We start from the raw sequence: 20551 nt of genomic DNA on the forward strand, positions 1-20551 counted from the left end.
TGTTTCCTAGCTCTCGTTTTTGACTACTGATCTGACCCTGTTTTGCCTACTTACCTTGCCCTTTACTGCCTCACGTTTTTGATACGTCTGCCTGATCTGACTGCTCATCTGTGTACTTAACCCCGCCTGGCATTAAACCGTTTCTGAATTTTGATCACCGATCTGTGTTTGCATTTGTGTCCTTCCTCTTGGTCCCTGGTTCATGACAACTTTGACTCTTTCTTCACTGACTACAGTTGAACTGTTTTTATTCATAGTTTCAACACACTTTACAACAACGCTACAGAATCTGATCAGACCAGCTCCTTAACACAGAAAACTATATTCTTGCCAATGAAGTGGAGAGTTGTAGGTATTAATATTAAGCAATATAATATAACTACGATATCTAAGAAAGATAGTATATCTATTTTAATTGACATTCACATTTCAGTCTGTTAGAGCAGGGATTGCCAGGTTTCCAGTGTATATCATAGTTGGAGTTTTGTATGGAATCCCAATTATTCTAATTATGAAGTCCACATGCAACGACTCACTAGTGATTGCTGAAATTACAAACTTTCGTCATAGAGGTTGTATGAACTCCTACGATGTGTTTAGTGATGCCTATTAATCTACTGTTGTAGACACAAATAGCAACACTGTTTTGCTGCCAGCTGTAATTTCCTAACCATAAAATCACACCGTGGTCAACATCAGCTGTTATTGTAAGTAGTAATAAGGTTTTGTATCCTTATTTGAATGTGCGTCTTGTTTAACTGCAATATCCTGTTCTTTATCACAGATTCTCCATGAATCAAACAGAAGTGCTCTGAGACGAAAGCTGGATCATCCTAGCAGAATGATAACAAAACTGTCTGCAAAGTTAAGCTAATGTTGGTACAATTAGGCTGTACAGAATGAAACTTAAATGAAACTTGACAAAAAGTTTAATGAAGCATTCTGAGAAATGATGGACGTTGATGAAAACATGTAAATGCTCTATCCACAACACACCACAAAAGAAAAACCTGACCACAAACAAGGAGGCCACTTAATGCCAATGTTTTTTTGCTTTATAAACACTTGAACATGTTGTTTTGCTTAATGTCAACACTGCAGATGACTCTCACATTCACATTCTCCACATAATTCAGTTAATAGTGTTGATTTTTCGAGGTCATGGACATGTAATGTGCAAAAGTTGATAGATATCCTTTTTATGTTCATCGTAGTATTTGTGAAAATATTTTTCATCAGATCTCTAAAGTTGTAAATTACTAAATTCCCCTGGAGTCATTGGAAGGAAAACTGGGTCTTATTCTGTAGAAACATTCAGGACCGTCCGAATGCTGTGGAACAAAAATAACAGAAATGAGTAGACCTGCATTAATTTATTAATTAACTGTGATGCTGCTGAGTCATGAATATTGGTCCAAGTATTGGAGTGTAAACTCACCATTTGCCGTGCTTCATCATTTCGAAGGCATCATTGATCTGATCCAAGGGCAAATTGTGAGTGATGAACTCATCGACCTTCAACTTCTTGTCCATGTAGGCTTTAACCATCGGAGGAACGCCATACTTGCCCTTAAAGCCTGACACAAAAAATATATAAATAATTACAAAATAATAGCATAGACTATTATCCAGACTACAACTAGCTGGGAAATGCAGAACATTAGCACACAGCCATCTAGCTCTAAGATATTTATTAGTTGCTGGTGATGGTCACAGTTGTCCTACCTCCAAACACGGAGCCCTTCCATGTGCGTCCAGCAATCATCTGAATAGGTCTGGCAGAAACATCTTGGAGGTCTGTCCAGCCAACAATCACGCTTACACCCCAACCCTGCACACAAGACTCCAAGGCACTGCGCTGGATGGAGAAACAGCACAAAGTTAGTTGGCCTGTAATTAAAGAGGAGCTGGGAATAGCTTGCTTGGAAACAATTTGCTGATGATGAAAGACATAGGAAATTGAGTTAGCAGAACTGTTAAGTTAAATAATTGTTTGTAGATATATGTGATGTCAGTGGCAGTAATGTTTGCAAAATAAATTGACAATTTTCAGTCGTGGTCAAACAGACAGAAGCACCAGGATGTCCATTGTTCAGCACTGTAACTGTATTTTGTTACTGTCATATATTAATGCTTAATGTTTGTTTCGACAGTAGGTTCTTTTGGTATTACAGTAATAGGCATGTTTCTGTGAAGTGCAATTTTAGATTTTAAATTCTGTTTAGTGTACTATGTTTGTTGCCATAACAGAAATAATAAAATAGTTTTTCCTCACATTACATGCAAACCTTTTTCCCCTTTTGCTTCCAGAAGTAGATTGTCAAAAGTAGTCACTTTAATACTCAGTTAGCTTTGGAAAAGTGACAGTCTGGTATAGTAGGCGTACAGTGTCAGTGAAACATATAGGACAAGACAGCTTGGAAAATAGAAGATGAAGAAACCAGTTGTGTAATTTTGACAACACCTACAAATTTGGACCACCTTTGTTTCACACAATGGCAATGGAACGTGCCACTATAGTGCCAATGATTTTATTGATTTACACAATCATTTGTTTCCCACATAAATTAATGGTTTTGTATGGGTTTACAGCCCTTTGCAGGTAAACTAAGTGTTTTGCTTCACATATTAAGTGTTTTTTGATAATACATATTCTTCTTCCTACCATGACTCCCACATTCCCGACACATTCCAGGGAGAAGTCCACTCCTCCGTCAGTCATCTCAGAGATCACTTCGTTGATGGGTTTAGTGTGATCCTTAGGGTTCACAAAGTCGGTAGCGCCAAACACCTTGGCCTTTTCAAATTTATCAGGATTGATGTCAACAGCGATAATCCTCTTGGCTCCTGCAGCATCACAGCCCATGACTGCAGCCAAACCCACAGCTCCGAGGCCGAACACGGCACATGTGGAGCCCGGTTCCACCTAAATTAAAATAGACGTTGGTCAACAAAATACATTGCTTTAATCTAATAATGATGTAGGTTTTTCTGCAAAAGTCAAACATGCATACCTTAGCAGTATTAACCGCTGCTCCGTATCCTGTGCAGATCCCACAGCCAATCAGACAGACTTTGTCCAGAGGGGCAGCTGGGTCGATCTTAGCCACAGCCAACTCGTTGACCACAGTGTACTCAGAGAAGGTACTGGTTCCTGTAAACTGCAGCAGCGTCTTCCCCTTACAGGTAAACCTGGACTTCACCGGTGCCATTATCTTAGGTTGATTAGCAACCCTGAGAAGAATAAAGTTTGTCTTGTTCTCTTATGGTTTACTAAATACTTGCAGTATGTTCACGTGACAAATCAGAATTATCTGTCCTATCGTACCTTCAGACAGCATCTAAATGAACATGTAAATAACTTTGTCAAATGGACCTACAACCATGTTATAGCCAGGTACACATCCTAGAGGATCGATATTTAAGTTGAGAATAAAGAGTATCATTGGATGGCAGGAGATGGAGGTTCTGATTGTGCTCACCATGCTTTTACACACTGGTTGGTCTTTGGGCTCTTACAGAAGCGACATTCTTTACACTGAGCGATGAACAGAGGGATAACCTTGTCACCTGAAAGATAGAAACAAGTTTGCCATGTGAAGGTAAAATTCATTTTAGGCTTTTATACTGGTATAAAGAATAGTGGATGAATGGCACAGATGGGCATCAGTTTGCTTTCTTTATAAACTTTCACAATGCCTAATTTTGCTTGCAACTGTTTTCTTCCATTTTCTTTCTTTAGCTTAGAACACTGTTAAATAAATACTGGTCAATAAAGCATACAATAGATCAAACTGATGATACATTTTGATGGTGCCATCTGATGGACAAAGCCGCAAACTCGTCAAACAGTGAGTTGTGTTTATAAACTTGTAATTCCAACAGGTACAGATAAAATATTAAATTGTTTTCCTTGTCAAAAGAAATTTCAGCTTTTGAATAACGAAAAAAGAGCCAGACAAGCTGTTTCTAATATTTAGCCTTAGCTAAATAACGTCAAATACACAGGCTTGACACTCTTGAATAGGAAGCAAATGGGCATATATTCCAATAATGCCGACCTGGCTGAAATTCAGTGACTCCAGGCCCGACGCTCTCTACAATCCCTGCTGCCTCGTGGCCGAGGACTGTTGGAAAGCCTTCTTCATGCATATTCTCATAAAGGTGGTATAAGTCCGTATGGCACACTGCAGTCGCCACAATCTGCACCAAAGACAGAAGCCAAACAATGAAAACACAGAGACAGTTAAAAAGGATTTCTGGGAAACAATCATAGACTGTATAAATTAAGGGGATGTAGCAATTGTGGTGTCACCCATTGGTTTTTGAGCCCCCCTTTTACATCCTCGAGTTCAGCATTTTCGATGTGTGGAAACAGAATTTATAGCTTTAATTCTGTATTTGTTAACATCTTAAATAATTATGGTTTTCTTCACAATTCGTTCCACCTTTCTACTTTTAGTTAAATTGTCTCAACAAATTGTAACTTCAGAGCTGAACAACATCAGAGTGTATTCTTTTTCCTTCCTGCTATCACATCAGTGTTAATCAAGGTTTTGATGTTTCCAAAGGAACCCCTGTGATTAACTTCCTTCTATACATTTGTTTAGCCATCAGACTGTGAGTTCTTCACACCTAAGACCACTGTATGAGCCTCGAGAAGCTCGCTTGAACCCTCTTGTTAGTTTGGTCCCCCAGACACCCCCCTCTGAGAATGACACCGTAGCTTCTTTCATCTTGGTTGTGTATTGCCCTTTGTTGCTCGATTTCAATAAGCATAGCCCTTTTGGTTAGCCCTTTGTTTACTGTGACCCAAGATATATAATCTGACTAGAGCTGACTCTAGTCAGAGAGGTTTTCTACAACTTGCTGTGATGATCTCTCTCCACTGCGCAGTGAATAAAACTCATCTGAACCAGCCACTGAATCGGACCTGAAGATTATTAATTTCTTCTACAATATGGCGTTGTTGGCAACTCGCAAACCTTGGGCTATGGGACATCTTTTGACTGAGATGAGTGATGCTGAATATCAGCAAACGGCGCCAAATCCAAAGGATATTTCCTCACTTTGCTGATATTCACGCTGCTCTGTTCTGTCTGTGGATCCTCCATAGACCCAGGTAACGCGATTTAATTTGAATTTAAGAATTGCAGCAAATTACTTGGAAGTTTTTGTAAGAAAAAATTGTGCTGCTGGTGGTTCTGGTGAGTTTTAAGGCCTAATTTGTTGTCCTCCGTGATTGTATCTTTATGTTTTATGTAGGTTATGGATGTACTTGCAGGTAGTATTGTAATATGTATTGCAAATTTTTCCCGTCCTCGTCTTTGAAAATTTTGCTTTATAAGAATTGCAATGTGGTAAAGCCTGTGAGTAGGTAGTTTAATCATTTAAGGACCAGTAACCAGACTTGGCCTTATGCCATAATCAAAGTACCAGTAACCAGACTGAGGCTTTTTATGGTATCATACAGAAGAATTTTCTCCTGCTTGAGAGCTTTCTTCTGTATGAAATTATTCTATCGTAAAGCCTGCTCCATGGGTACATGGGTTGTATAATAGCTTTGGAGGAGTAACCAGTCTCTACCAACTGTGTTGCACAGAGCAATTCCCCTGTTTGGGATTTCCTGCTGTGTGAGGTTATTATAGTGTAATGCCTGACCATAGCAGGAAGATAATAGGTAATAGGAGTAACCAGACTGTCGTTACTATTATCGTATTTCCTGTGTTGAAGCTGTGGATAATAGGTAATAGGAGTAACCAGACTATCGTTACTATTATCCCCAGTGGATTTCCAGAGTGTGGTATCTCTGAAGAGGCCTGATTGTCCTGGAATTGAAATTGGTGCTGAAATATCATAATATTCCCGTTCTGAATTCGCAATTCGCACGACAATTTTTTTGTGACCGGATTTGTTCGTCTTGTTTTGTTCGTCTGTTTGTTGTCTCATCGTTGTGTGTGTACCCTAGACTCATTGATCTTTGTTCCCTCAATGTGTCAGCACTTTGCCTTGGCTTATTGTTTTGTTTTGTTTTGTTTTGAGTGAGTCAGTGAATTCTCCTTGGCATATGGGGAGTATCCCATCACTACCATTCTATGCTGTGTTTCTTTTTTGTCATTAATGTTTTGTTTGTGATAGCTGTTTTGATACATACTGTATGGGCTTGATTGATGCTGCATTATGTGATTTATGCCAATTGTGGTTGCTTATGCATCTAATTCTATGTGTTAATGACATGGGCTGGAATGTCTACTAGATATTTTCTCTTGGTGTGTGTTCTTTAAGCTCATTGTGGGGTTTTGTTTTTGTTTTTGTTTTTTGTTTTTTGTTTTTTGTTGTTGTTGTTGTTGTTGTTTGATTGGTTTTGTTTCTTTCTCTATGCATCCAAGTCCAAATTTTGTTTCATAATTTTGCATCTCTTCCTCATTCATAATGTTATTATTTTTGTTACATTAGTTTACATATCAATAACCTCATTGGTTTTCAGTCGTTTGCTGTATTTTTCTCCTTATTTTATGTTATTGTTTTGCTTTGTTTTTTTGGTTTCTAACTTTTTCCCTTCTATTCTTGTCTAGTTTAAATTTTCTCTAAAAAAGAAACCCACCTCACATTTAATTTCTTACATTTAAAATTTAAATCTGAAATTTTGTTTGTTGTTATTGTACACTGTGTTTTAATTTTCTAATTTCTTTCATTTTATTTTATTTTTTGCTTCCGATTTCAGTTCCTTTATTTCATTTGACCACATTTTATTTTATTTTATTTTTTTAAATTTTTTTTTACCTTCTTTCTTCAATACTTTCACTGTGTTTTAGTGCTGTTCTTGTTTCTGAAATGGGTAAAAGCCAGAGTAGACAATGGATTCCTGATAGGGGCACCCTAGCATGGTATATGTATGTGAATGTTGGTAATGATTGTGTGGCGGATGTACCAGAATGGTTTGAATGGACAAAAGAAACCAACGAATGTTTCACATTAGTGAGATCAGTTGACAATGTTGTATTAGAAGGACCGTAGAGAGATTTTGCAAGTGAAAGAAAGGAATAGTAAGTTGATAAAGAAGGTTAATTGGTTGAGGTATATGACCTGGTTTGAGCAAAGTGAAGGAAGGAATTCAGCCAGCATTTTAGCCAGCTTGAAAGACACTCGAGACAAACCTTAACAAAAGAATATTGTTTAACTGTTATTATTCTTGTGTTACAAACCTGCCTTCCCCGAGTGTTGTTATTATTGTTGTTTCTTTTGTTTCCCTTTGTTAAGGGTTTGTGATGCTCCTACGACGGCCGCGTAGTAGCCCCACATTCTCTTATTCCTCAGTTTGCTCATGTGGCATATCAAATGACACACGAGCAAAAGGAGGATGGTGGCTTAAATAAATGAGAAGCACATTTGTGCTTAATTTGAAAAAATAAATAAATAAATAAATAAAAATAGATTTGCAGAATTTTGCAGCTTTCCAAAATCTACTACAAATTAATGTGACCATTCAAAAAGACCACCCTCCTTCTCAAGGATTTTTGTTTAATATCTTAATTTATTTTATGCATCTAAAACCTGTGATTGTTCATGTTTGTTTGTTTTTTTCCTTTTTATTTTAACGGACATAAGTCTTTGCCCATTGTCTTGAGGACAATGAGAAACAACTGACAGAACTGAAAGAACTGGATGAACACCTATGAACATTTAATGAGCAGCAAATATCTCCTGACACACCTTCCATAGCTTTCCCACCATGATATTGATGATCAAAACTGACATTAACTTTTGCAAGTTGCAGTTTTCCTCTTCTTAAGCTCTACTTCGACAGACAATTGCGGCCCGAGGCTTCTCCTGCTGATAGTGGTAACTACAACATCCAGCCCGATGATGCAACTGAAGGGATACAGCTCTACAGCCCAGGTGGACCAACACATCCCAAGTCCTGCTGACTACAGACAATGCTGGAACAGCCCATCCCAAGTCCTGGCGACCACCGACACCGTCTTGAAGTGTGATGGATGACCTTCGTAGATCCCCTCCTCCCACTGCAAAAGAACCAGTGCCCCACCAGGATGATGATATCAACCAGCGTCAACTGATCGGATGCCCACAGAGGACACCAATGTTGCGGCTGATGACCACTCTCATGAGTATTGCTCCTGTGACTCCTTGACACCACTGGCAAGGGCCAGGAGGACAGACTTGCTCTGGGAAGTCCCCCTTCTACAGAACAACAGCCACTGCTGACCAACAAGGAGGAGTTTGTAAAGACTTAATGCAGTCCCCCGCGCTTGGAATATGGGAGACACTGGACTCATCTACCAAACCTTTCCCACAATTACTTCCCCATAGTTCCCCCTTTAATGGTTTTCCCATCTCGGACTGTGTCACATCATCTTTCCCATCACATAGTTTTATGCCCAATTGCATTCTTCCCCTGCAAGCAAGTGTAAGCTCTGCTACCCCGCCACCATACCAGAATCAGAATCAAACGTCTCCATACCTCTCTACAACCACTGAAATGGTCTATCAAAGGCACCGGAGAAGGTCATGAATGGGATTTTCAAACTGTGACTATGTTTTTTTTTTTCTTTCCAAATACCCCCCCCAAAAAAATGCTTCTACAATTTGGACTTGAGACTATCATCTTCATCCTATAGCTTGTGTACAATACACACTCATACTGCTGAAGATGAGTGCTTCCCCATTTCACATCCAACTGTTCACTTACGCTTCATGAACTTTTCAATAGATCCTTTCACGAATTGTGCCACATTTTATGTCTAATCTCTGTTATTGATGTTGATGTTGTCCTATAAAGGACAAAAGGAGGAATTGTGGAAACAGAATTTATAGCTTTAATTCTGTATTTGTTAACATCTTAAATAATTATGGTTTTCTTCACAATTCGTTCCACCTTTCTACTTTTAGTTAAATTGTCTCAACAAATTGTAACTTCAGAGCTGAACAACATCAGAGTGTATTCTTTTTCCTTCCTGCTATCACATCAGTGTTAATCAAGGTTTTGATGTTTCCAAAGGAACCCCTGTGATTAACTTCCTTCTATACATTTGTTTAGCCATCAGACTGTGAGTTCTTCACACCTAAGACCACTGTATGAGCCTCGAGAAGCTCGCTTGAACCCTCTTGTTAGTTTGGTCCCCCAGACACCCCCCTCTGAGAATGACACCGTAGCTTCTTTCATCTTGGTTGTGTATTGCCCTTTGTTGCTCGATTTCAATAAGCATAGCCCTTTTGGTTAGCCCTTTGTTTACTGTGACCCAAGATATATAATCTGACTAGAGCTGACTCTAGTCAGAGAGGTTTTCTACAACTTGCTGTGATGATCTCTCTCCACTGCGCAGTGAATAAAACTCATCTGAACCAGCCACTGAATCGGACCTGAAGATTATTAATTTCTTCTACAGATGTCACCAACTCTTTTTTTTGGAACCAGATGTGAACATATTTGGACTAAAGGGTGGATTCGCTTTGTTATGTCTCTATCCTGATCAACAGGCCACCATGGTAATTGCTCACATCGGTGCCGGAAACATATTTGCAACTTGCAAAAAAATGTTTTTCGTGTTTCATATCATCCTTGAGTTTTTTTATTATCACATGTTAATAGCTCGCTTCAAGGTGTCTGATAAAGCCTTTTGAAACTTCTAATGTGAGAGTAAGTAAGGCTTCTGCGAGTGAAGTAACACAGCGTGTGTGCATTCAGAAAGTTTACATTCTTCAAGGCTGTGGTTGTGGCTCAGTGGTAGAGTCGGACGTCTTTCAATCGGAAGGTCGGAGGTTCGATCCCCAGCTCCCTCAGGCTACATGTCAAAGTGTCCTTGGGCAAGACTCTGAACCCCAAATTGCTCCCGGTGGCATAGCCAACGGGTCTGAATAACTGATTGACAATTGGGCACTTTTGGTAGCAGCCTCTGCCATCAGTGTGTGAATGTGTGTGTGTATGGATGGGTGAATGTGACATGTAGTGTAAAAGCAGGTTTGAGTGGTCGCAAAGACTAGAAAAGCGCTATATAAGTACAGTCCATTTACCATTTAGCATTTACCTTCATGCGGACCTCATTGGCCTGGGGTGGGGCTACCTCAATCTCCTCAATCACCAAAGGCTTGTTGGGCTCCCAGGCCACTGCCGCCTTGCACTTGATGACCTAAAAGGGAAAAGGAAACCATGTGAAATAACCCATGCATGAAAATAGGTTTTTGGTCTGACACTGTTTAACCATACTAGGAAAAGTTTAACTCTGAACATTTTATATGCTCAGTTCATTGCCCTGACTGAAGAGAGAGCTTGGCAAAGCAACATATTGTCGCCACATACTGTATTATGTAAAAGGCAACATGTCACATCAACAAGAACCATCATATGTATATCGCATTCATTAGAGGCCTACTTCAATGTCAAAACTTTTTCGTGTTTCACATCATCCCTGAGTTTGTTTATTGTGACATGTTCATCTCTCATGGCTTCAATGTCTCTGATAAAACCACTCCTGTGAAAAGCAAACATCACATGAAAACAATCAGTTCTTGATAAACATGAGGTATTTGACTGAACACGTCCTTTGTGGGAATAGTTTTAATGTAGCTAGTAAACTTCTGAGTGAATAAGTTGCCCTGAATTATAAGTAATCCTTTAATACACAGTGGATGTACAATGACAGTATGGACTACGGACTTTGGACGGTTTGTTTTTGGCTCATTAGCCCTTTGTCTTTGCCAATATCTACTGTAGAGGCAAAACAGACTAAAATAGTTTATAGTAGTAGGAACAGGACATGAAATATTTCAATGACACAGAAAAACAGGTAGTTTTACAAAAATTTAAATATTTCTAACTTGTTTTTTTGTAATTACAGAAAATACTTCATGCACAAAAGAACTTATAAAGTATCATTAAGTATACTTCCCACAAGTTGGTTGTTTCTTACCTTACCAGCTGTGGCCATTTTTGCTGCAGTGTAAGCGTAGTACTGTACTGCAGTTAACAAGTGCCTGAGGAGTCAAGTTACAAGTACAGCTGAGGATAAGAGTGGGGAGGAGCAGGAAAGAGATTCTGCACTATATATTGCGGAAGCAGTCCTTGAGTACACAGACACATGAAAACTTCCTGTGTGCAGAAACCAAGCTGCAACCGCAACAACTGAATGTTAATCTCTTTTTGCAACCAAAACAGTGTATGATTAAACAATTCGGAGACTTTTGAATTTCTTGAAAGATGATTTGGAGAACAGACTCTTAGAGAAAAAACTCTTGAGCCTGTGTGCAAAAAGGAAGTAGCAACCACTACAACTGAATTTGAATCTCTTTTTACAACCAAATGATTTTATGATTAAACAATCATTTTCAAATCCCCACAAAACTTTTATTAGCTTCAGAGACTTTTGAACTTCTTCAAAGATGATCCGGAAAAAAGACTCTTAAGGAAAAGTTTAACATAGCCTCTTGTGAAATATGCTTTATTACTTTCTTGCTCAGTTAGGTGAGATGATGATACAACGCTCATGTCTGTTAAGTAAATAAGAAATTGCTGCTGACCTTTGGATGAAGACTAGAAACAGGGGGAAAGATCTAGCCTGGCGCTTGCCTGTGTACAGACCTTTGAATCCACCCACCACAAGTTGATTAATTTTTCTGGCACCATGACACAAAACAGTGGTTTGTGTGTTGAATGTAGAGTGTCTTTAGTTTCGCTTACTTACTTGCGCTACTCCTAAAGCCTTGGCAAAACAAGATTGTTGGCACAGCTACACCTGAGTGTTGAGTTAAAGGGATGATAGATTCAGGCAGATACTTTGGTCTGTAGTGATTCTTTGAGAAAATCAAATCCCCCTTCACACCCCTGAGTGTGGAGACAGTTTGAGAGGTGCTATACCATCATTCTGAACTCATCGGCTATCGTCAGATGCCGATTAAATGGTAAATGGACTGCACTTATGTAGCGCTTTTTATTAGTCTCCTTCAGACCACTCAAAGTGCTTTGTACACTATATGTCACATTCACCCCTTCACACACACATGGCAGAGGCAACTATGCAACACTCTGTACGCTGATGGCTATGCCATTGGAAGCAATTTGGGGTTCAGTGTCTTGCTCAAGGATGCTTTGGCATATAGTCGGGAATCAAACCCCAAACCTTTCGAATGAAGGATGAGTGATTCTACCACTGAGCCACAGCTGCCCCATTAAGCCTCTATGGGTCGACACCCAATATTTCTGAGTTCACAGTGTAGCCAGAGGATAACATGATAACTGACATCCGACTAAGACTTCCTTTTCCGTCTGCTAGTCAGTGTTTACAGCGCAATATAGGCAACTTGAAAAGGGAGAATGGAGTTGAGAGACTTGTTTTCTGAATTCATATGCAGATATCTGTTTGTACAGATTAAAAAATATAGTCATCAGCATTGCATTTTGCCCAATGCTTCTCAGCTCTTTTGCTCTTGACCTGGCTGTTCAACACTACTTGGACCACAAATGGACAACAAATGTAAAACAAAATTCTGCTGACACCAGGAAGCTTGTCCCTTGCTTACAGATTCTTCATTTTTTCAGATAACTATACAAGTAGGCTTGCGTTGTCTTTGTCCTGACCTGCCGTGACCCCGCCTCAGCCTTTAGTTCTGCTTAGCTGACACAGCCTCCATGATCTCCTGCCTGACCCTTGGACTTCTGCTGGTTTTATGAGTTCATATATTGAATTGTATTGAAGTTAAGTTACAATGACAATACGAGACTTTTGTAAGTACATTCTGACTTTAAATTACCCACTGAAAACAAAACAAAACAGGGTCACTCTTGGGACACTGGACTTTTCCGTAATGGTAAATGGACTGTACTTATATAGCGCTTTTCTAGTCTTTACATTCACCCCTTCATACACACATTCACACACTGATGGCAGAGGCTGCTACGTAAAGTGCCCAACTGTCAATCAGTTATCAATCAGTTATTCATACCCGTTGGCTATGCCACCGGGAGCAATTTGGGTTTGAGTGTCTTGCCTAAGGACACTTCGACACGTAGACTGAGGGAGCTGGGGATCGAACCTCTGACCTTCCGATTGAAAGACTACCGACTCTACCACTGAGCCACAGCAGCCCCAATAATAATTTAATGTCGACTGTTTTGGGGTTAAACATTAAAACATGTAACAAAACTTCATAACTTTTGCTGTAATTTGGTATTACAGGGAGAGACTTGGTTTCTTGGCACAAATGCATTTAATTTTGTATTTTAAATGATGATCATTTATACTATTACATCCTTACAAATGAAAGATTAAGCAATCCTGTTGTACAGTGGGTTCTGTGTTATGTCAGATTGACAGATCCCCATGGCTACAATGAGAGACGAGCTGTTTTATTTGATCTGCTGAACACATTTATGTTAAGGTAGACATGTATTAAGGATGAGGACCAAAGGAGGTTATTCAAGTACAGGCTTGTTGAAATGCAATTTACAATTGGAAACATTTTCCCAAGTTAACAGGCCTAACTGGTCTGATGTGCATGAAAGTGTGGGACTGTCAAAACAGTGAGGAAAAACTGTGTATAGATAAGGTTTTTTATAGCAGCTGATTGTGAAATGCTGTAGCTTATTAACTCTATTGTTGTTCAAAGTCTGTGTGCGTGGTTGGCCGTTATCTGGCTAAGAGTGACCATCTGTTCTGCCTAGAACATAGACAGTATTGTTAACACAAGAGTGGATTGGCTGCACCAAAATCCGGTTTTAAAAATTACTGTAAAACGAGGGGGCAAATGGGTTTCTGGTTGTGCCTTTAAAGTAGTACGCTGGATAGGCGATATATATAGAGCAGATATAATGCTGTAACAATCACAAAAAAGCATTTTAATTTCAGTTGGACTTTAATAATAATGTGCACACTGCATGCCAAGTTAAGCAAATATTGTTTTAACTAAGCTGGTGTGAGTACATAACAGTTCTGTGGACACTTAAGCACATAAAAAGAAAAAAACCCAAACAAGGAAGCCATTGATATGATGTGGCAATACATAGTTGCAGGTCATTCAATGGTTTTGGAATCATGATAGGCAACACAATGGTCTTATTGTGGAGAAACACTCAGGACTGTCCGAATACTGTGGGGGAAAAAAGAACAGAAATTAGAGGACTTGCAAGTAACATTTCTTCATCTGTGTAGCTAGTTTGTAAGTCATGGTGGGGAAAGTATAGGAGTGTGAAAAAATATACCATTTGCCGTGCTTCATCAGTTCAATAGCATCATTGACCTGAGCCAAGGCCATGTTGTGAGTGATGAACTCATCCAGCTTCACCTTCTTGTCCAGGTAGGCTTTGACCATCTGTGGCACGCCATCCTTACTTTTAAAACCTGAGTCACAGAAAACATTAATGTAATAAGACTATAGTAAATAGAGTTTTCTCCTGATAATACTATTATTGAATTATTGCAGGGATCTAGCCTAAAGCCTTTTGGTTTCCCTCACAGCAGAGGTTGACCTGGTAAGCGGATTTCATTAGCACTAAGCCCTATGGCTCTAGCAGCTACTAACAGGCCAAATAGGAGATGCCTTTGCTGTCTAGTCAACCTGGAAAAATGTAGGCCCTAACAGGAACTCAGTCAGCTAAACTAACTCCACTCCACTTGTTCCTCGCAGGGTTACTCACACAACAACGCGGAACTAACATTTCAGCTCATTAAGGTTGACAAACTGAAGAAGCTATACAATAAACTGAAGTACTTCAGAAATGCGGGTGTATGATAAGTATGATGAGGTTTCTCCTCCCATTGTTGGTTTAAATTGGGATTCATTGGCCTAAAACTCCTGTGGTCGGAGGTCAACATATACATTCACATCTTCACTTCTCCTCTGGGGTCTGCCCCTTGGTCATCTCATATTAATGTATACCTTCCATCTTAAAATGTGTGACCATGAAAGCAACAGTAGTCTCATCATTAATTCCAGATTGTCATATCTGACGGACAGAATCTCACCTCCAAAAACGGAGCCCTTCCATGTTCGTCCAGCTATCAGCTGAATGGGTCGGGCAGCAAAGTCGTACAAGTCTGTCCAGCCGACAATCACACTGACACCCCAACCTTTCACACAACACTCCAGAGCACTGCGCTGGATTGGGAAAAAGCACAAAGTCAGTGGGCTTGCAAACACATGGTTCAAATCCCAAGTGCACTTGAGATAATGTGTGCTTTGATAGTTACAGAACACTTGTTATTTGGAAAGAATCTTGAACATAATTAGCCTTCTCTTTCTTCAGCCAGCTTCAAATCATTATCTCCCTACCATGACTCCCACATTCCCAACACATTCCAGAGAGAAGTCCACTCCTCCGTTGGTCATCTCAGACAGCACTTGGCTGATGGGTTTATTGTGATCCTTTGGGTTCACGAAGTCTGTCGCGCCGAACACCTTGGCCTTTTCAAACTTCTCTGGATTGATGTCAACAGCGATAATCCTCTTGGCTCCTGCAGAATGGCAGCCCATGACTGCAGCCAAACCCACAGCTCCGAGGCCGAACACGGCACATGTGGAGCCCGGTTCCACCTATAGTAGAACAGACTTTTGTAACAGGGTACTTAAGGTTGGACTTCCTAATGCTCCACACAATAATAAACATCAGATCAGATCTCTCTAATAACTATGGTGCCACATGCGGTTACATATCCTTCAAGAATACTTGTTAGACTATGCCTTACAGTAAAACATGCACACCTTAGCAGTATTAACTGCTGCTCCAAAACCTGTGCAGACCCCACAGCCAAGGAGACAGACTTTGTCCAGAGGGGCACCTGGGTCGATCTTAGCCACAGCCATCTGGTTAACCACAGTGTACTCAGAGAAGGTACTGGTTCCCATAAACTGCAGCAGCTTCTTGCCCTTACAGGTAAACCTGGACTCTGCTGATGCCATCACATCATAACTGTCAGCAACCCTGAACAGAGAACAGAGGTTTACACTGAAATAGTGAGCACTATGTCATTCATAGAGACATAGCACACAAAGTGTTAATTTACCATTATAACCTTATAGAATAATGAATAAAGATGAGCTCACCATCCTTTCTCACACTGGTTGGTCTTTGGGCTCTTGCAGAAGCGACATTCTTTACACTGGGAGATGAACAGAGGAATCACTGTGTCTCCTGGAATTTTGAAACAATGTCACCATGTTAATGTAAACCAAATACATTTTTGGCCAACTTAAAAAAAAACATCAATTGGGAAAACCAACAATAATACACCTTGGTCTTCCAAGAGCAAACATTGCTACCACAATGGAAAAAACCAACATGATCTGTTAGACAAATAAAGCGGTTGACTTTGAAAGCTTTAACTGACCTATTTGGAATTCCATGACTCCAGACCCAACGCTCTCTACAATGCCAGCTCCCTCATGGCCGAGGACAGCAGGGAAGCCGTCCTTATGCATACCCTCAAACAGATGATACAGGTCTGTGTGGCACACCCCAGTTGCCACAATCTGCACCAAGACAATTGCCACACAAAAATAAGATGGTTGTTACTTAATAAGAGTTGGGTATGATGCTTTCTTTAAAGCTGCATTAGTAATTTACAGTTTGCGTAACCCTCTTAAAGTTATGTCCTGAGCAACAAAAAACATTAGAGCAAATACAAAAACAAAATGTGTGTTTAGCCACTCTAACATAAAATGCAAACATTAGCATATCTAAACTGAGAACTATTTGGAAAGCATATGGGCATTTTGTTTACCATTACTTACATTTGGTAGGTTTACAAGTTCTGCTCTGATTGGCAAGAAAACAGCTTTATGTTACAATGTGTGCCTTGGCCATGCCATAGCCTCAGTCATTTAGCACAATATCATGTACTGCAACATTAATGTATGAAGCCATCCTTATTTACCAGTTTATTAGGTGGAAACTGTAGACCAGGGGTTCTCAAACTTTTTGGGGCCAGGGACCAAGTACAGGGGAGAACATTTTCCAAGGACCCTCTCATAATCGGAACACCGATTAAGCTTATGCTTACTACCGTTTGCGATCTTAGATGCCATTGGAACTATTTGTATTGTAAAACGTATCAACCCAAATACTTCAAACCTGTTTCATAGTGATAAACAAGAAAAACATTTCAATTTGAATCATGTTAATACCACATTTATACTTTAAAACAGAGGGTAATTTTCAAGTAATTGATCTTAAAAGCTTTCAGAAAATTAACAGTAGCAAGACAGTTCCAGGAACGGTTCATTGCGACCTGAGTGAGTTGAGTGATTTATGACAGACTGACTTGATGTCTCACAATCATATTAGTTTCTACTGGTCCAAAGCTAACGTAGGTGGGAGTTATGGACACAATATGCTTGTTTTATTGTTGCAAATGGTCCTCATCTGTAGACATGTAGTTTTCAATGATACAGCACAATTTTATAATTTATTATTAAATTAATTATAATGATTTCGCAGACCCCCAGGCTATGGTTTGCGGACCCCCAGGGATCCTAGGACCCCACTTTGAGAACCACTGCTGTAGACAGTCAGATATGCCATTTTTAGCTTACATTAGCTAGCTGGGTACAACCAGCAGAATCCATTACAGTGGCCAAATGTGACAAAATGATTGCAAATGAAATTTTAAAAAACCCTGGTTTTGTTTATTTGCAACTAAAATCTAGAATCCATTCTTTCAACATGTTTTAAATGTAAGTCATAAATCTGCCACTCTGTATGTGTGAACACCAGTAGAGAACCAATGCTATTAGGCGTATGTTTGCGTGTGAGTCTTAAAAGTAGTTGTCTCACCCTGATGCGGATCTCATTGGCCTGCGGTGGGGCGACCTCAATGTCCTCAATCACCAGAGGCTTGTTGGGTTCCCAGGCCACTGCTGCCTTGCACTTGATGACCTAGAGGGCAGCAACACACATCACTGATTGTTACCACAGTAATTCTATTATATTATACTTTAGGAGAATGTTTTTTTTGGAAAGATGTCGTGTCAGTTTCCTAAAAAGTGTACTTGTGCATGTTTAATTTGAAATGCATTTTATGCATTTTAGGCATGTTTGCCTTTTTTGAAAGGGAAAGCTGAAGAGAAACAATAAAAGAAAGGGGAGAGAGAGAGGTGCTGACATGCAGCAAAGGGCCGGGGCTGGAAACAAACCCAACTGCTGCATTTGGCCTTAGAACATTGGTTGCGTGCTTTACCAGTGCGCTTCTGGGGAGCCAAGATGTTCTGCATTTCTTAGCAAATAACTGTTTGAAAAAAATGTTACTATCTCTTGTGCTATGATGTCAAGATGGAAAGTCATCTAGACACACTAAATTGACTTAAATGTGAGAGACATGAGACATGAGAGTAATCATCAAAGCAAACAAACACAAGGGTTTCACATATGTACTGCACATGTTTTAATCGCATGTTAACTAGAGCACAGTGGTTTCTCTTTATCTGATACAGCTGCTACTGAAAAGCAAACATCAGTTGAAAAGAAACAGTCTATGGTCCACACACAAGTTATTTGGCAACACATTTTATTTGGGCAGTATAATTCAGTGCAAATGTAATATAACTGAGCAAACCGTTGACTAAATCTGTTCTTGTCATGATTGTCAAATGAAGTGGTTTGCCTGAAAGCGTTCTTGGCCATTTTTTCACTGTGGAACACAATAAATTCCTTGGCTCCCTCTTTTATCTTTTTTGGCCTACTAGCCCCTCTTCTTTGCCAATATCCACAGTTGCACAAAACGGTCTGGATAGTTTCAAGCTTTGTGTCAAGTCTAAAGAGGACATGTTATATTTCACTGAGGCACAGGAGAAACGAAGACAAACAGATTATTTCATTTTATAATCAAACGTTTTTTTTGGAGTAAAGATAATTATTCCAAGTTGGTATAGGGAAAATAAACAAGCATCTACACAGACAAACACTGAACAGAGAGCACCACAATGCTTATTTATACCAGGTATCAGCTTGGGATAGATTATTATACCAATCCACACTCTCACCACTGAATTAACACTGCATACAAAAGCATTAAATGCAATCAAATTTAGAAATACTGTGATCACTCAAAGATCTCCTTATAATCAAGGAAAGTATATGTATGTGAGATTTGATGCATTATTTTCTGTCTTCTGTGTTGCTATCTACTATGCTCAATTGAATTTTGCACCTACCTTACCAGCTGTTGCCATTTTTGTAGCAAAGAGTGTCAAAATGAGGGGTGAGTTGAAAAAGATAGAGCTGCAGGACTGGAGAGTGATTAGGGGAGTACCTGGGCGTTTAAATACTGCTGCAAGAAGAAGCAGTTGCGTAAAGGTTCAGATGGGCAGGGACTTTGAGCGCTTTTCAAAACTTAATCAAGTTCATTTGTCACATTAGTTGACAGAATTACATGTTGACAATTGAACTTTCAAAATCCTATAAATCTTTTCTATATTATTGATTTCTCCTTTAATAAGTTTTAAAAAACAAACAAAAAAAAGATGTGAGTTCCTGATAACTATGAGCCTTTGAGAAATATTTTAGATGGAGATTTGCCCTATTTGGTCACTTTCAATAAACATCCCAATACAGTTAAACACAAACTGCAGAATTGAAAAGTTCAGGCATAATTTTTTACACATAACATCTGTTGGAAAAGCTGTTGACTGCTTTGCCAGTCTAAGCAAGTGTGCATTTTAACCAGTAACGTGTGGTAATCTAGCAAATGACAAACACCCTGTGATGTAAAGATGAGTGATGTAAGACCGGTCTTGCATGTAATATTTAGTTTGCCAATAAAAAAGCCATTACCATGTGCACACTGTCACTTCATTTCTTCATCTGCTGCTGCTGCTTAACTTCAAGCAGTAAGGATCATTATGAAATTGACATTAACCACTGAAGAGATGCAGATCTTGAAATTAATACTGACCTGCAGATATGGTGAGACAACTACAAAGTTATACATTATTAATGAAATATTATTTATATTACACATTGCCTACAAAAAAAGGCGTTTATTTTTTTATTTAAATATTTTTGAAATTATCATGCCTTTTATATCAATGCTTTTCTCTTTTTCACAGATCACAATAATATAGTTTGACTGGCAGGAAGGTAATAGCAAACAGTGCACAGCTGATGAAGAAAATAATCATAATCTTAATAATCATGTCATGTTCATGTTATGTCATGTTAAACCTTGTTAAACTATTCTTGACAGTTTTACTCTGTCACTTTGAATCTATCCCTATCTAGAGTTACAACTCACACCAGTGTTGTGTGGTCTTCTATCTAACAAAAGAATACTAAGTTTTGAAGATTACCACACCACCGACTTTGTATCCAACTCAAAGTTATAGATAAAAGACAACACCCAGGTCAACCAGCAAGTCTTATCAATCCTTAAAGAACTACCACCTCCTTCAACCTCAACATTTACTTTAAGAAAGCTCTCTACACCCCCAGGTCAATACTATTGGAAACATCAGATCCAATAGGTTATGATTAAAAGTAAGAAAATGATTCATGTTAGGATTCTCATACAGAGGTTGGCAAAATAGTACAGTGTGACACTTACAAGCT

General features: G+C 39.2%; 2 protein-coding genes across 2 annotated transcripts; both read right to left on the minus strand.

The window, feature by feature from the left end:
- Nucleotides 1-953: 953 nt before the first annotated feature.
- On the minus strand, nucleotides 954-10983 carry LOC138590998 (alcohol dehydrogenase 1-like). The gene is made up of 9 exons (XM_069661473.1): nucleotides 10929-10983; nucleotides 10047-10148; nucleotides 4062-4203; nucleotides 3483-3570; nucleotides 3015-3234; nucleotides 2666-2926; nucleotides 1726-1858; nucleotides 1439-1577; nucleotides 954-1331 (listed from the first exon to the last, which is right to left on the minus strand). Exons 1-9 carry the CDS (start codon nucleotides 10944-10946, stop codon nucleotides 1298-1300), a joined length of 1137 nt encoding a protein of 378 aa, XP_069517574.1. The 5' UTR covers nucleotides 10947-10983; the 3' UTR covers nucleotides 954-1297.
- A 2892-nt stretch (nucleotides 10984-13875) lies between these two features.
- LOC138590973 (alcohol dehydrogenase 1) lies at nucleotides 13876-19239 on the minus strand. The gene is made up of 9 exons (XM_069661428.1): nucleotides 19159-19239; nucleotides 17783-17884; nucleotides 16338-16479; nucleotides 16054-16141; nucleotides 15712-15931; nucleotides 15283-15543; nucleotides 14976-15108; nucleotides 14213-14351; nucleotides 13876-14100 (listed from the first exon to the last, which is right to left on the minus strand). Exons 1-9 carry the CDS (start codon nucleotides 19174-19176, stop codon nucleotides 14067-14069), a joined length of 1137 nt encoding a protein of 378 aa, XP_069517529.1. The 5' UTR covers nucleotides 19177-19239; the 3' UTR covers nucleotides 13876-14066.
- Nucleotides 19240-20551: the final 1312 nt, after the last annotated feature.

The sequence above is a fragment of the Semicossyphus pulcher genome, unplaced genomic scaffold (genome assembly GCF_022749685.1).
Source record: "Semicossyphus pulcher isolate SPU_LCO1_2020_fin unplaced genomic scaffold, fSemPul1.0.p SCAF_14, whole genome shotgun sequence".
Lineage (NCBI taxonomy): Eukaryota > Metazoa > Chordata > Actinopteri > Labriformes > Labridae > Semicossyphus > Semicossyphus pulcher.

Excerpts from the sequence above, each read along its gene's own strand:
- LOC138590998 (XM_069661473.1), bottom strand. Across the intron at positions 3,235-3,482 it reads AACCAGTGTGTAAAAGCATG|GGTTGCTAATCAACCTAAGA; the intron begins GTGAGCACAATC and ends TATTCTTCTCAG. Across the intron at positions 1,859-2,665 it reads TCGGGAATGTGGGAGTCATG|CGCAGTGCCTTGGAGTCTTG; the intron begins GTAGGAAGAAGA and ends TTCTCCATCCAG.
- LOC138590973 (XM_069661428.1), bottom strand. Across the intron at positions 16,480-17,782 it reads CCAATGAGATCCGCATCAGG|ATTGTGGCAACTGGGGTGTG; the intron begins GTGAGACAACTA and ends GTCTTGGTGCAG. Across the intron at positions 14,101-14,212 it reads CTGATGAAGCACGGCAAATG|TATTCGGACAGTCCTGAGTG; the intron begins GTATATTTTTTC and ends TTTCCCCCACAG.